General features: G+C 34.0%; 1 protein-coding gene across 2 annotated transcripts in view; it reads left to right on the forward strand.

The window, feature by feature from the left end:
* Positions 1-4,991: 4,991 nt before the first annotated feature.
* Positions 4,992-15,453, forward strand: part of LOC145643161 (uncharacterized) — a 42,030-nt gene continuing 31,568 nt past the window's right edge. The window contains exon 1 of one of the 2 annotated variants that reach the window (XM_081694321.1): positions 4,992-5,276. In XM_081694321.1, coding sequence (XP_081550447.1) covers positions 5,205-5,276 — 72 coding nt within the window. In that variant the 5' untranslated portion in view covers positions 4,992-5,204. Of the gene's footprint in view, positions 5,277-14,463; positions 14,948-15,453 lie in introns of those variants that run through there. The other variant, XM_081694325.1, reaches the window with a different exon arrangement.

Here is a 15,453-nt window from a genome sequence, read left to right on the forward strand (position 1 = left end):
ATTTTGTTTTTATCATATCTTTTGATCCACAAGTCCAAATAAGCCATATAATATGTCGGTTGAACGCTCTTGAAGTGTACTTTTCAACCAAATTGGAATCAGATTAAAATCTTTTGTAGATAAAAAGATATGACCGAAATAATGGAAGGAAGTCTACTTTTGGATAGAGTATTCTAGAAGACTATAATAAATCCTAATAGCTTTAGGAATGATAATTAATAATAGGCCCTCCTCTAGATCATTGGACCGTATGTAAGAACCAAACCGGGGCCCAGTTTAGTATTTTGGTCATAACTTCCACATTATTCATCGGAATTGGGCTTATAATATATCGTTGGAAAACTCTTTTTGAGCCCTATCCAACTACACTATTATTGGACCCTTATCATGGACAAAACTAAACTGGATTGGATATTTTCATAAAATAGAGCATGTTTTTGAAAACAGAAAGAAAGATTTTAATAAAAACTAACCGCAACACTAGACTTTTCACACTTTCACTTCATTCGATTATCATTCGACGCAAAAGTTATTCATCACTGGGTTTGGTTTTAGGGAGACACAATTGGGTGTCTACAATTTTCAGAAAACTTATCACAATTAATATTGCTAATCCAAGAAACAAGCATGGCAATAATTGTGTTCCAATCTGATTGTGTGCACGGTGGAATAAGCTCGATGATTGTTCCATCTAAGAACTCAAATTTCCTTCGAGATTCTAGCGCCATATGAATATCCGCGGCCCAATCATCATAATTTATTATCTCCGCGTAATCAAGTTGGAGGTTATAAAATCACTGGGTCGATCTGTGTACCAAGATAAAAAGGAGAATTCGGTTCCATTTTTTACGGTGGTGGTGGCGGTGGTGTATCGTTGACCATGATGTGTTTTGATTAATTTTTAAGAGATGGCTCCAATACCATGAGAAATATTTGTGAGATCAAGCTTGAGTTTATTCATCAATTAGCCAAGAATATAAATCGAGTACAAAACATTATAACCTTAGGAAATATACCATATTCTATCCTAGGCAAAAGATATCATATCACAACTTAACATAATTATCATATCTTCACATAATTCTATCTTAACATTTTCTTCCTCTAGCTAGCTATTATCTCTAATATTCCTTTATTATTACTTAAAGTCACATCTAAAGCCTCATCTTATGATACTTCTATGTAATCGCGACTACCTAAGACTTCCATTAATTTATGATTAGGTTTCTTACATTCATTAGCATAATGTTCTTATCCTCCACAAGACCAACACTTGCATGTTTTCTTTTTCTCAGGGCAATATGTTGCATTTCTGAAAAACCTAATTGGTTTTCTATACTTGTGTTTATAGTACTTCTTCTTATAGGCTTCTCCACTTGATCCATCAAATTTATTTTTCTTATAATTCCTTTTCTTATTATAGTTTTTTTTCTTTCACATCCATAGTTATATATCACTACAAGAAAATAACCTTTTCGTAGCGATTATTTTAACCTTTAGTATCGATTGTAATTGCAACAAAAAGTTTTCCCAACGAATGGTCATTCGATACAATATCCCCCGTTGCCTTAGCCTTTAGTAGTGGTTTTCAATATCGCTGGGGTTGACCTCAATAATCGATACGAAAAACTCTATCCAATCGTGGTGATTATTGTAGCGATTACAATCGCTATAAATGTTTAACTCATTTTCTTAAAAAAAAAAAAAACATGCGTATGATCTTTACAAGATTCGACATGCAACCTCAAACTCTTATATTAAATGTTTCACCAATAAGCTATGACATATTTTATGTATTCTTTGTCAAACAATTTTTATATATCTAGTGTTGAAAAGGCTTTTCGTATCAATTTTTAGGATTTAGTGGCGATTGTAAATGATACGATTTCTCAAAGTTATATAAATGTGTAAAAATAGTGTGGATATGTATTATTATGTTTTTCGTATCGATTTTATATGGGAAAACCATGGCGATTGTAAAAATGATACGATATCCTTAATTATTTCACAAACATACTTGCATATTGTAGCGAATGTACAATCGCTACGAAATAATCTCTACGAAAAGAGATTTTTCTTGTAGTTATTTGGGAAATCCCAACAAGTGAGAAATTGTCTCTTCATTTGTTGAGTTCCTGCAACCTCTCTACATTTCTTTTCAATTCACTTTCTTAAGAAGGCAATCCTATTACCTAAGTCATCCCTAGCTAAGAACCTCTCTATATTCTTGATACTTTTCACTAATTTCTTCATTAAGATGACTTGAACATTCCAAGATTTGTTTCGTTTTCACCAATTTTATAATAATAAATAAATTTCAAATTCCATAATATAGTTCTCTACATATTTCATATTACAGATGGACAAATTACTTAACTTTCTTTGATATTCCATTCTTTTCTCATTAGGATCAGCTCTAGGACCAATAAATTTCAACTCAATGTATTGACATAGTTGTCTAAACATTCTAGTAGGAGATTCAATTCATCAGCTTAGTGTAGTTTTGACTTCTTCCTCTATACCATCATACCAATCTTCTACACAACCATAGAAACTATGTTCGATATAATTTAAGAAATTTTCATAATTCCATTCAGTGTTTAGATTAAGTACACTACTCATACTCTTTTTCCATTGATTTAAAACATATTGTTTATCTCTTACACCATCTATTTTAAGCTTATAACCAGTTTCACTTATAGGTTCAAGAGTTACTTCTTCCTATTTTGGAATTTGGTTAGGCATAACCTTGATACTAAACCAGGTAGTCTTCCCTGGTATGTATCTTGGTCGTGTACAACTTCCTTCTCCTTGGTACCTAGGTCTTTGGATAACATTGTTTACATTATTAATGTTTTCATTAATAATTCTTCTCCAACATCATTATTATCCATTATTCTTTTACCTAGTTTATTTTCATCTTTTGTTGGACAACTTCTATGGGTAGAAAGTCTAGATCATTTAACTTCATTGGTCCCATTTGTTGATATAAAAACTCTTTCTCTAAAGTAACATAGTTATTTTCCTCTATTTCATTATCAGAAGCAATTCCTTTTTCGGAAATTAAATTTATGATTTCGTTAAGCTTATCAGGGTCTTCTTTTTTATCGAATAAGACTTGTAATTCTTTAAGCGTTTTCTCCTGAAGATGATGGCTCATTTTTAGCTTCTTTGTTTTTTTTCTTGGTTACTAGTTGGTCTTTTAGGGAGTGATACCGTAAACTTCTTATTTTTATCTAGATTTTGAAAAGGATATTTTTATTTATAAGGAATAATTTTTTCTTTACTAGGTGATACTTCTTTGTTAAATTGATGTCTAACTTCGTTTGTTAAAGCAAGTTGTACTTGTTTAACTTGTTCTTTTAGCTCATCACTTAAATTTTTATTAGTCTCTGATATTGTTGTTAATAGCTTATGTTCACTGCTCATGCAACGACAAATGTATGTTATCAACTTCTACTTTTACAATATAATAAAGGACTGGACCAAAATTATTAGTATTTTCAGGTATATGATACTAGTGCTTAAAATCAGGCTTCTTACACTCAGTAGAAGGTCTAGTATTTTCCAGTGTTACTTAATTGTTAGTAAATTAACTATTTAGATTTAAATTATGCGTATGGCTCTAATACCAAGTCGACACAGCTACTAAAAGTAAGATTGAAATTTTTAAAAATAGTTATTAACAAGACAACTAGTAAATTTGCTTAAGAAAAATAAGGTTATTTAAGATCTTTCACTAGATATTATTTTTATACTGCTGAACTGTAATTTTCTACCACTGAGACTATTAATTATATTATTGAAGTTTGACAAACTTAATAGCTTATTTGAAATTTTCTCTGACTATTAAATTGAAATCAGCTATCTACTACTATGAAATAACTTAATAGTATTGAATAACAAGTTTGTACTACTAGGACTTAAAATACTACCACTAAGAACTACAAGAATACCGCCGTTCAAATTTATTGCCACCACCATCATTTCAAGCAAATTGACAATCTTGCCCTTACTATTTTTTTTCCCATTTTCATTCTCTAACATTAGTCGATAAACCACAACCGTATCAACCACCACCTTCTACACCGCACATCCACAACGACGGCGAAAGTCGACGAGAAATGGATAGTGATCGAGGTGGTGTGATGAAAAAAGTATCAAGGATCAACCAAAGCTCCACGGTAACCGGTTTTGACCTCCGGTTACCGTGGACGTTAACCGGTTTTGGGCTCTGGTTACCATGGTCAACTGGAGGTCAAAACCGGTTACCGTCCACGGTACCCGGAGGCCAAAACTGGTTACCATGGACGGTAATCGGAGCCTAATTCAAAAATTGCTCAATTTTCTTAAAAAAAATTTAATATGGTGTGGCCGGTAACCAGAGGTGAAAACCGGTTGCCCACCACCGGTAACCGGAGGTGAAAACTGATTACCGGCTGCGGTCAACCGGATTTGGTCGCCGGTTAGGTGTTGGAAACCGGTTTTCACCTCCGGTTACCACCCACTTATTTCATAAAAAAAAAAAAGAAAATCAGAAAAAAAACTAATCGGAAACTACTTACCTCCTTTCCAACCATTCCACCGTAGCTGTCGCCGCCGCCGATGTCTAAGTCCACGCTGCCTCCACCGCCTGAGCTCACCGCTGCCTGAGCTCGCCGCCAATTGCTTCTCGGTAAACCCCAAATATGTGGTTGTGGAGGTTGTGTGGTAAAAAAGGTGGGTGGTTGGTGTTTGAGGAAAGAGAAAAAAAAAAAGGGTGAAACATGGGTTTGGGTTTAGTAAGGAAAAAATTGTCAGTTTGCTCGAAATGATGGCGGTGGCGATAAATTTGAACGGCGATTTAGCATTTCACAACAACAGTGGTACTACTTTGATTTACGAAATACTTTAGATATTTATGGTTTGCGAAAAGTCTGAATTACCCTTCGTTATATATTTTCTCATTATCTCATACATCATAGACTTTGATTAGTACTTTACTCTTGTGGGTTGTGGGTTGTGGCTTACAATACTCATAGTCATTCCCCATCAGACAATTATCCAACTTTTCGTATTCACCATCTCACTTTAACTGCTGTTTGAATTTCACAATTCAAACACTGTTCAAAAATTCACGAAAATTGATTTAATCTTTGTATGAATCTCATAATTTTTGCGGAAAGACGAATGATTCTCACTGCAACTCCAAACTCTTTGAAACTATGAAATCAACGTTACGACCCTGTAGCATCGTTGTTGTTGCCGGCAATGTCAAGAAATCTCAATCCACTAAGGTACATTTATTTTTATTTTTAATAATTGGTGAGTAATTTGCTAATTAAATTGCATGTCAGCTTGATTATGGAGGAATATCTGTTTACTTAATATTTGAGGATTGAGTTGCATTTGTTTGGGGAATAATGATTAAAATTGTTGGTAAATAATCTGTACAATTTTAGGATGTTTGGAAATGATTGCCTATACATTTTTATTTTTTAGGATGTTTGGATTTTTGGAAATGAAACTAGAATATTACTGCCTGTTATATCCTATTTGTTCTTCACATTTGAAGGCGAGGATCTAATTAAAAAACAATGAATCGTAGTAAGGGGAAACAATTATAAAAGTGACTAGATGAAGCCCGTGCGATGCACGGTTTGTTTGAATTATTTTAAACATTTTTTTTTTATGTGCTAAAAATATATACAAATATATTAAAATAATAATTACCATTTATCTTCTATTTCAATTGAATCTCCAACTTCGTTTACAACCATGTCAACCACACTTGTAGGACAAAGTGATATACGAAACAAAAAAAAAAAAACAATTAAAAGAAATTAGTTAAGCAAATGATAACACTTTATAATTTTTTTAAAATAAAAATACGAAATATGTAAAATATATACCGGGGAGTGTTGCATTACTACGGAACTTATCTAAATGTTGCAATTGAACAAAATCAAATCTATACAACGGAATTTTATTATTAGCAACGCCTTTGACAGTTGTATTTTGAACAACACGATATTCATTCTTGTTAGGTACAACAGAAAAATATCGAATTGTGTAAACTTTGTCTTCAACCAGTTTAGAGCGAAATTGTTGGACAAATTTTCCTTTATTGAAGAATGGGCATAATCACCCTACATATGCAAAAAATATTGTAAGTTAAAATAATATGGTAAGTTACACAATAAATTTTCAAAAAAGAATTATATATTATGGATTTTCAAAAAATTATGGATTTTGCCCAATCATATGATTTAATTTTGGCTAATACTTGGTTTAAGAAGAGGGATTCACACTTGATAACTTTTCGGAATGGAGCAAATGCAACTCAAATAGACTTCCTGCTCACAAGGAGCATAGATAGACAAAGTTGCATAAACTGTAAGGTTATCCCAGGGGAGAGTGTGGTCACCCAACACCGGCTATTGGTAATGACTATTCGTCTGAAAGAGAAGGCGAAGAAAAAAGTTAGACAAGAAGAACCAAGGATAAGATGGTGGACCCTAAGGGATGCAAAAGCTAAGGTTTTTACAGAAAAGGTAATTGAAGAAGCGGATTGGGATGGAGAGGTGGATCCGGACAAGACTTGGTTACGAATGAAGAACTGTTTCCTAAGAGTGGCCAAAGAGGTCTTAGGGGAAGTAAGGGGAAGAACTTCGGTACAGAGAGATACTTCGTGGTGGAATGAAGAGGTGAAAGCAGTAATTAAGCAAAAAAGGGAATGCTATCAAGCCTTAGGAAAATGTAGGAGTGATGAAACCTTTGCAGCGTATAAGGAGGCTAAGAGTAAGGCAAAGGCAGCTGTTCGCCAAGCAAAAGAAAAGGCATATCAGGAGGTTTATGAAAAGCTTGATTCCAAGGAGGGAGAAAGGATCATTTATAAGATGGCAAAGAGAAGACAAGAGGCAAGGAAGGATATTGGCATGGTGAAGTGTGTCAAAGATAAGAACCAAATGGTCCTAGTGCAAGAGGAGGGCATCAAGGACAGGTGGAAGGGGTACTTCGATGAATTATTTAATGGAAGTAATGGAGTTGTGATAGGAGATACCTCTATGAGTGATGAAGAAATCAACATGGAGTATGTGCGAAGGATTAGGAGAGTAGAGGTGGAGATTGCACTGAGGAAGATGAAACCTAAGAAGGCGGTTGGCCCTGATGGGGTACCGATAGAGGTGTGGAGGTGTTTGGGTAAGATTGGTATTGATTGGTTAACAAACCTTTTCAACAAGATATGGACGGCTACAAGGATCCCACAAGATTGGAGGAAGAGCACCTTGGTCCCGGTTTATAAAAACAAAGGAGACGCTCAAGATTGTTCTAACTATCGAGGAATTAAGCTTATGAGCCATACTATGAAGTTGTGGGAAAGGGTGATTGAACAAAGGTTGAGGGCATGCACAAGCATTTCAGATAACCAATTTGGTTTTATGCCTGGGAGATCTACTATGGAGGCAATCCATTTGATAAGACAAATGATGGAGTTTTATAGGGTAAAGAAGAAAGATCTTCATATGGTCTTTATTGATTTAGAGAAGGCATATGACAAGGTGCCAAGAGAGATACTTTGGTGGGCAATGTTGAAGAAAGGTATCCCACGAAGGTATGTAGACCTAGTTAAGGATATGTATCGGGATGTGTCAACAAATGTGAGGACATGCGGAGGGTTGACAAAAGATTTCCCTATTACAATCGGATTGCATCAAGGGTCTGCATTAAGCCCTTTTCTTTTTGCAACGGTTCTAGATGAATTAACTAGACCAATTCAAGATGAGGTTCCATGGTGTATGCTGTTCGCAGATGATATCGTTTTGGTGGATAAGACTAAGGATGGGGTTAATGTCAAGTTGGAGCAATGGAGGCAAAGGTTGGAATCTAGAGGGTTTAAGCTAAGTCGGAGTAAGACTGAATATTTGGTATGTCGTTTTGGCACTCAGAGGGGGACAAGCAATGAAGTGGTGAGTTTGGATGGAAAGGATTTGACCATGAGTGAATGTTTTAAGTACCTAGGGTCGATCATCCAGAAGAATGGTGACATTGATCAAGACGTGACCCACAGGATTAAGTCAGGGTGGCTTAAATGGAGAGCGGCCACGGGAGTGTTATGCGACCGCAGCATTCCCTTAAAGTTGAAGGGAAAATTCTACAGGACTGCCATAAGACCAGTGTTGCTCTATGGTACAGAATGTTGGGCTTCTAAGAAAGAGCATATTAAAAAGATGGAGGTTACGGAAATGCGCATGTTAAGGTGGATGTGTGGAAACACTTTAAGAGATAGAATCAGAAATGAGGTTATTCGCAAGAAAGTAGGTGTGGCGGGCATTGTAGATAAATTAAGGGAAAATCGTCTGCGTTGGTTTGGACATGTAAGACGGAGACCCGAGGGTGCACCGGTGCGAAGAGTGGAAGAGTGGGACCATGGAGGGATTAAACGAGGAAGAGGGAGACCAAAGATGACTTGGTTGGAAGGAGTGAGGAAGGATATGAAGTGCATGGATTTACGTGAGGATGAAGTTTTGGATCGTAAGGGATGGAGGAGAAAGATTTATGTTGATGACTACACGGAATAATCAAATTTGGTTCATGTTAGCCGACCCCACTTTTGGGATTAAGGCTTTGATTGATTGATTGATTGAATTATATATTATTCAATGAATTTAGAACAATAAATATGATCAAAATAAAAAAATTAAAATTAAAGGCATACCTCTTCGTCAATTAAAACCATGTCCAAACTAATCAAACTATTATGTTTTCGAAAGTTCAAAACATCAAAAAGCCTTGATACGCGTACTTTAATTTTCCAATCATTTTTGGAATAATTAAGTTCTCGAATCGACGAAGTAGACCTAAGAAAACAATGCAATGAAAAAAATAATATTATCACATAATCAAAGCACAAATGCAAAAAAAAAAAAAAAACTGAATAGTAGTAGATAAAAGCACAGCATATATAAGTTAATAAAAACATTTCATATCTTTTTCCTAACTTAAATTTTATCATTATTAAAATTGTAATCATTATTATCTTGTTTCTAATTAAATTTTTTTTTATTTTATCCTACATAGCGCAAAATCATAATTTTATTTGGCGCTCTATATTTTTTTAAAATAACAAAATCCAACGCGGCTCTCTAAAAACGCGGGAAAAAACTCCCCTTTAATTTTTTTTTTTTTTTTTTTTGAGGCATCACCGTAGGATCAATTTGATGAATTGGATTGTTATATTTCATCTTGACTTTTATAATTTTAATATTTTAATAGTTTTTATCCTATGTGGCACACATCAAATCCTACATAGCACATTTTATCCTACATAGCGCAAAATCATAATTTTATGTGGCGCTCTATATTTTTTTTAAAATAACAAAATCCAACGTGGCTCTCTAAAAACGCGGGAAAAAACTCCCCTTTATATATATATATTAGATTCTATTTTCCCATTACTTAGTTCCACTATTTAATACCAAAAAAAAAAAAAGAAAAAAAAAAGAAAAAAAAAAGAGGGATAAGAGGTGATTGTGCAGAGATGATGATAAATAAAATTGAAATCAGCATTGGAAAATTCAATTAGTGGAAATTTGTTTAAATTGTTATATTGAAAAGAAATAATGCTCTATCTGGATACCTGAATTTCATTTGAAATTCTGGAATTGGGTTAATTATAGTGTTTGGATGAGTTGGAATTTGAAATATGAATTTAGCCCAAATTCTGAAATATTTAAGAAAACTTCATAAAACTAAAAATTTGAAATAATGAGTCAAAACATGTCATTTGAAATTCCTAACCCAACCTAACCCAGCCCCAATACTCAAACACCTACCTTATATACTTAATCCCAGTTCACCCCTTTCATCAAATCCTTGCTTCATGATGATGAAAATATTTATGTTCGCTCGTCAAGTTCGTCAAACTATTATCGCACTATCATCAACTTTCTTTCTCTCTCCTCCATTAAGCAGTCTCTATCTTTCCTCCACCACCTTCGCCTTTAATGACGGCGGCTTCGACGACGGGTTAATGAAATCTTCAGATCCTATGTATAGCAGTGGGTTTGGGGCTACAAAATCTCAAGTCTGGATATGATTAACCATTTTTTTGGATAAGAAGTGAGTAGAAGATCTTTGGAATTGATGATGATGAAGGTTATTGTTTTGGTTATTGAAAAATTGAGGATTTTTATACACTAGTTATTAGTTAAATTAATTAATTTGTTATTAAAATTCTAAAGTATTGCCAAACACAATGGATACTTTGAAATTCTGGATTTAAAATTACTGTTTTCCCAAACAAGTAATTTGGAATTGAAAGCAAGGATTTAAATTTCTAGAATTGAAATATAGAAATTGAAATGAGATTATTGTTTCCAAACACTGCCTAAGGTTATTTAATTTGGCCCGTGGCGGATCCAGGAATTCTAACTAGGGGTAGCATAGAATAATAAAGGGAAAAAAATGAAAATTAAAAAAGCTCTATATTATATACTAGTATTATCATTAGCCTTTAAATTTTAAAAATTCATTTTTGTAGATGATCAAATTATATTCTATTTATGAATATGGAATAAATTATATTCTATTTTTGGATATGACCAAATTAAAAAGTATTTCATAGGTTTAATAGTATATTTTGTATGTATTCCTCCAAATTTACTATTCAAAAGTAAATATAAAACTATAAAATTATTTTATTTAATATAAATTATTGATTTACTCAAATTAAACTAAATAGTAAATATATTAATTAATTACCAAATAAATATGTGCACTGAAAAGTGCAACAAAAATTGGAAGAAGTTTTATCAAAGAAGGAGTTTTTAAGGATAATATATTATTATTATATTTGGTATTATGTACGGTGATTAAAATAATTAAAGTATAGGTATATATATTTTGTAATTTAAAATTTTAAGATTCTACTAGTATATAACTTAAATGAGAGTTTTTACAAAAAATAAATTATGTACAAATATAACTATAGTTAATCTATTTCAAAAAAGAAAAAAAAAATCAATCTAAGAGATAAACAGGTCTCTTTTCTTTTAACAAGGAAATCATAGAGAGAAAAGGTTAGAACCTAAAAGACCTGTTTTATATAAACAGGTCTCTTTTCTTTTGACTTGGAAAGAAGCGGTATTGTTGGCATTTGTTATAGCAACTCTAAGAGACTAGTTATAACAGGTCTCTTAGAACTAATTCAATTTTTTAATTTTTTTTTTAATTTAATTTTTTTTTCCAGGGGTAGCATGTGTTACCCCTTGTGCCTTCGTGGATCCGCCACGGATTTTGGCACATTCACCAAATAAATAGAGGAAAATTGATTGGGCTTTTTTTTTACCATACATGCATGAATAGATTATACATGAGAACTTTTTGAACCTTCTTAATCGGGAAGTGAGTAGACAAAAAGGATCACCAGAAGTATATTGTAATTGATTTTATTATCATATTTGTACTTGCTCCGTTCTATGAAGATGTCATTTTACGTTCAAAGATCAAAAATGTAAGTAGGTTCCATTTGACTTTATAGGGTAGAGTGAGATATTTGTATAGAGACAACTGCAATAATTTGACTTGTATATATGCAAAAGTTTAACTATAATTATAAAATTAATTATTAATAGAAGTATACAAAAATGATAAATGAAAGTATACATTGAGGAGGTTGTCTAAAGCAAAAATTACTCTCTTTTTTTTTTAATGACAATAACAAGTGTCCATTGGTACTTTTAGTACGAACAAGATTATTGGTACTTGAAGACCTCATGTTGGATTTTGTACCACCATGAGGTCTAAAAGTACAAGCGGATATTTGTTATTCTCATTAGTGAGGAGAGTAATTATTGGTGGAGACTTTCTCCCCTAAGACCGTCCTGTCACACAATAATAATTGATTTTTATCTTTTAGTAAAATGTGGTCAAAGTTGTGTTAAAGTCAAATTATTGTGAGAATTTAGGAGCAAAGGGATTATTAGATAGATAAAGTGGACCTATGAGGTCGGGTAAGGTTAGAGACTTTTCATTGTCATTATAGGATTAAGGTGGAAACAGGAACATTTTTGTGGAAAGACTTCATATGAAATATTAAAACATCTTTATGAAACAGATGGAAAAATGAGATTGAGTATTTTATCTCTCTGGTGGTGGGTTTGGGAATGGTCAAGTTAGAATATACTGGGTAAATTTTTTGAGTAATATTGTGTCATTTACTTGATTATGAGGGGTTAGGATAACATATTTATTGTTTCTGAATGGAGGGGATAATTATTTGCATATGAATCCAAACTTGTGTTTTTTAATTTTCAAGGTTTCTATATTCATTAGCTCTGTTGATCTGTGTATGATTCTTTGTACTGATTACACCAATGTTTGTAAGATGGACACTTGCTTTTATTATCTGTGCTTTCAAATGGTTTGCTTTACAAATAGTTTAATTAAAATTTGCATAAGAATCCATCAACCCAGGGGATTCAAGTTAATAATTTCAATGAGAAAAAGGAAAGTTTTGCGTGCCATAGAGCATTGTCAATTTACCTATTTGCTTCATTATCATGTCACTATTCAGGCTAGTAGGTTCATCAGATGGAGAAAGGTCTGAGAGGACCGAAAAAAGGGATTTTGTAGGCCATTATAGTAGTATGCCTACCTGAATAGCATCAGAGATCTTGAGCTCTTGTCATCTAAGCATTATGTATGCGATTCTTTAGCTAAAGTGGCCTTTTAGGATTTCCAATAGTGAGGGATAACGAGTTTATATAGAATAAAACATCAGATGGAAGCACGAGGTTGAGGTTTTAAGCCATTAGATAGTGGAAGAAGAAGGTTTCAAAATTTGTCATCTACTCGTCTCATGGGGTGGGCATTGGGAATATTATACCTGAGTGTTGCTTTCGAAATATTTTGAGGGGTTTAGAATTATAAGTGAGGAGTGGGATATGGGGCTCTTTCTGAGAATACTAGGAATAGTCCTGTAGTGACTGGTTTTTGATATTCTTAGTTCTGAATCTCTTTAGGATGTTTTTTTTAAAGAAAGCTAAGCTGCAGCAGTGGCTTACTGGCTTGTGGAACAGCAAATACAAAGTTGCGACATTAGTTTCTCTTGGTCCCCTAATAAATGGGCCAGAGAAACTAATGTAGAAAATATATCTGATGGTTAGGTGTAATGGATATTTACAGAGTCTTATTTAGGGCTTGTAGTTGCTTAAATATGGAAATTTCATTGTTTAGAATTATCTTCCATGACTATATTGAGATAGGGAGGGCAATGGGGCGGGTTGGATACGGATGATGGTACCTCCATACCCATACCCGCCTAAAAATCTTATACCTATTCCCGCCCCACCACTCGTGGCGGGTACAATATCCACATCCATACCCGCCTCACCGGGTACAAGATAGGATCTATCCCCGCCCCATCACCCACTTGGATATTCATACCCCCCCAAAATCGTCCCAAACTCATTACCATGATGCTCTATTGTATCACATTAATGACATTTATATCAAATTAGGTTAAAAAAATTGGGACTTTCACTATTCAAGCTTATTGGGTCTTAGGGGCCGGTATCAAGTTTCATAAATTCTAAACTCTTCTAAAAGAAATATTGTGCGGGTATAAGGTGGGTACGAGGCGGGGTGGATATGGGGTGGGTCTACTCTAAATTTCATACCCGCCCCATCACCCATGGCGGGTACACATTTTATACCCATCCCCGCCCCATCACCCGCCAAACCTCCCTCCATCCCCGCCCCACTTGGGCGGGGATGGGGCTACATTGAGATTGAAGCTTCTCCAATATCCTGCATTCCTGCCTCTTTGCATAGCAGTGACAAATAAAGAAGGATACAAATGGGGAATGTGCTTGAAGAAGAAATTTAAAATCCTGCATAGCCAATGCTTTTCCAAGGTTCGCAGGTTTAACTATTATGGCTAGTAACTAAGAAGAGCCAAATTGCCTCCTTTCTCTAACTTTGATCTTTCACTTTTTGTTAAATTATTTTATCTTTTTCTGGTAACAGTAAATTAGATTAACACTATGTTTGGATAATAATAGTGAAGGGAAAGGGAGGGGATGGAAAAAGAGGGGAGGGAAAGAGAGGTGAGGGGAGGGAGAAGGAGACCTTTCATTTTCCTTCCAAATCTCTCCAATAATGGTGGGATTTGATTTATTAATAGTGGAAGGAAAATGGATCCCTCCAATTCCCTCCCCTTCCCTCCTTACGCTAGGTATCCAAACAAGGGAAGATGCATCCCTCTATTTCTCTTCTCTTCCTTTCCCTCCATTTCTCTCTATCCAAACATAGCGTAAGACTATATAAACTATGAAGCTGGTTTTTTGGCACTTTTATGACACATAGATTTAAATTTTCTAGAAGTGGTGCATTTTTAGCTGTATGTGTCATATCTTGATTTTGGTGCACAATAGTACATGAAAGCCGCTTGCCACGTGAAGGCTTTTACTCCCTACCTCTCCTCTCACTTTAGTCACTGTAACATACTTTCTTCATTTTCAGCTTTTCTTAGATTACTAATCAGAAAATGTGTTCTTTACAATGGATGTTTTCCTCCTTGAATTGTACATAGCTGATATTGAGAATTAAATAAAGTTCTACATAGCTTATATTCAAGAAAAGAGTGAAAGTTACAAGTGGATGCAATTCTGAGTAGTATCTACTTCTTTTAGGTCCTTTGAAAGTTTGAATTTTATGCCTCATTAGATCATCCTTCGACTTGACAAACGTAACTGCATAGAGAAATGATTACTTTTTATTGGCTTCTGGTCTAAGTTTATATATAGGAGGTGAATGTCCTGAAGTGGTTATTAAAGGGAAACGCCGAAACAGTTTCTAATTTTGAGGTTGATCTATTTGGGTTGATGCAACCTACTCTTGAAGTCTATTGCTACTCTTCTTGGAGATGATGGAATATGGGCTAAATTATAGTCTCAAAGCATCAGTACCTTCTTTCATCTTCCTTTCCTCTTGTTTTGTTTCTCATTCTTGTAAGCCTCTTTAGAAGTACTGGTTATGACTGTAATAAAAAGGAAAATCGAGACCAAAATCAAAGGAACAAGTTGAGATTTTTGATTGATGAAATGGGAATTACATTAATTAAAGATAACAGATCAAGCTTTCTGGATGATTGATTCAATCTCAACTAATAAACTAAAGTAAGTTAACATTCTCAACAGTATTCTTCATGATATATCCGTCCCTTATCTCCTCTATATACAGGAAGCCTGTTTTCATTCTCCCTCTCGATACACATTTACTTCGTTTTTATTTATTCCTCAAGCCGCCCGTATGTTATAATGTTACAATATATGAAGTAAGCAGTTTTAGGTACCAAATTCACTTTAATTTGTTAGTTGGGTTTTTCATGCCAAAAGTAGTTTAAGAAGTTAGCAGAAAGGAAATTAGTTATGGTAATTAGAATTTAGAAGAAGCTTTTTCCTGTACAAC

Source organism: Chenopodium album, chromosome 1 (assembly GCF_948465745.1).
Source record: "Chenopodium album chromosome 1, dcCheAlbu1.1, whole genome shotgun sequence".
Taxonomy (NCBI): Eukaryota; Viridiplantae; Streptophyta; class Magnoliopsida; order Caryophyllales; family Amaranthaceae; genus Chenopodium; species Chenopodium album.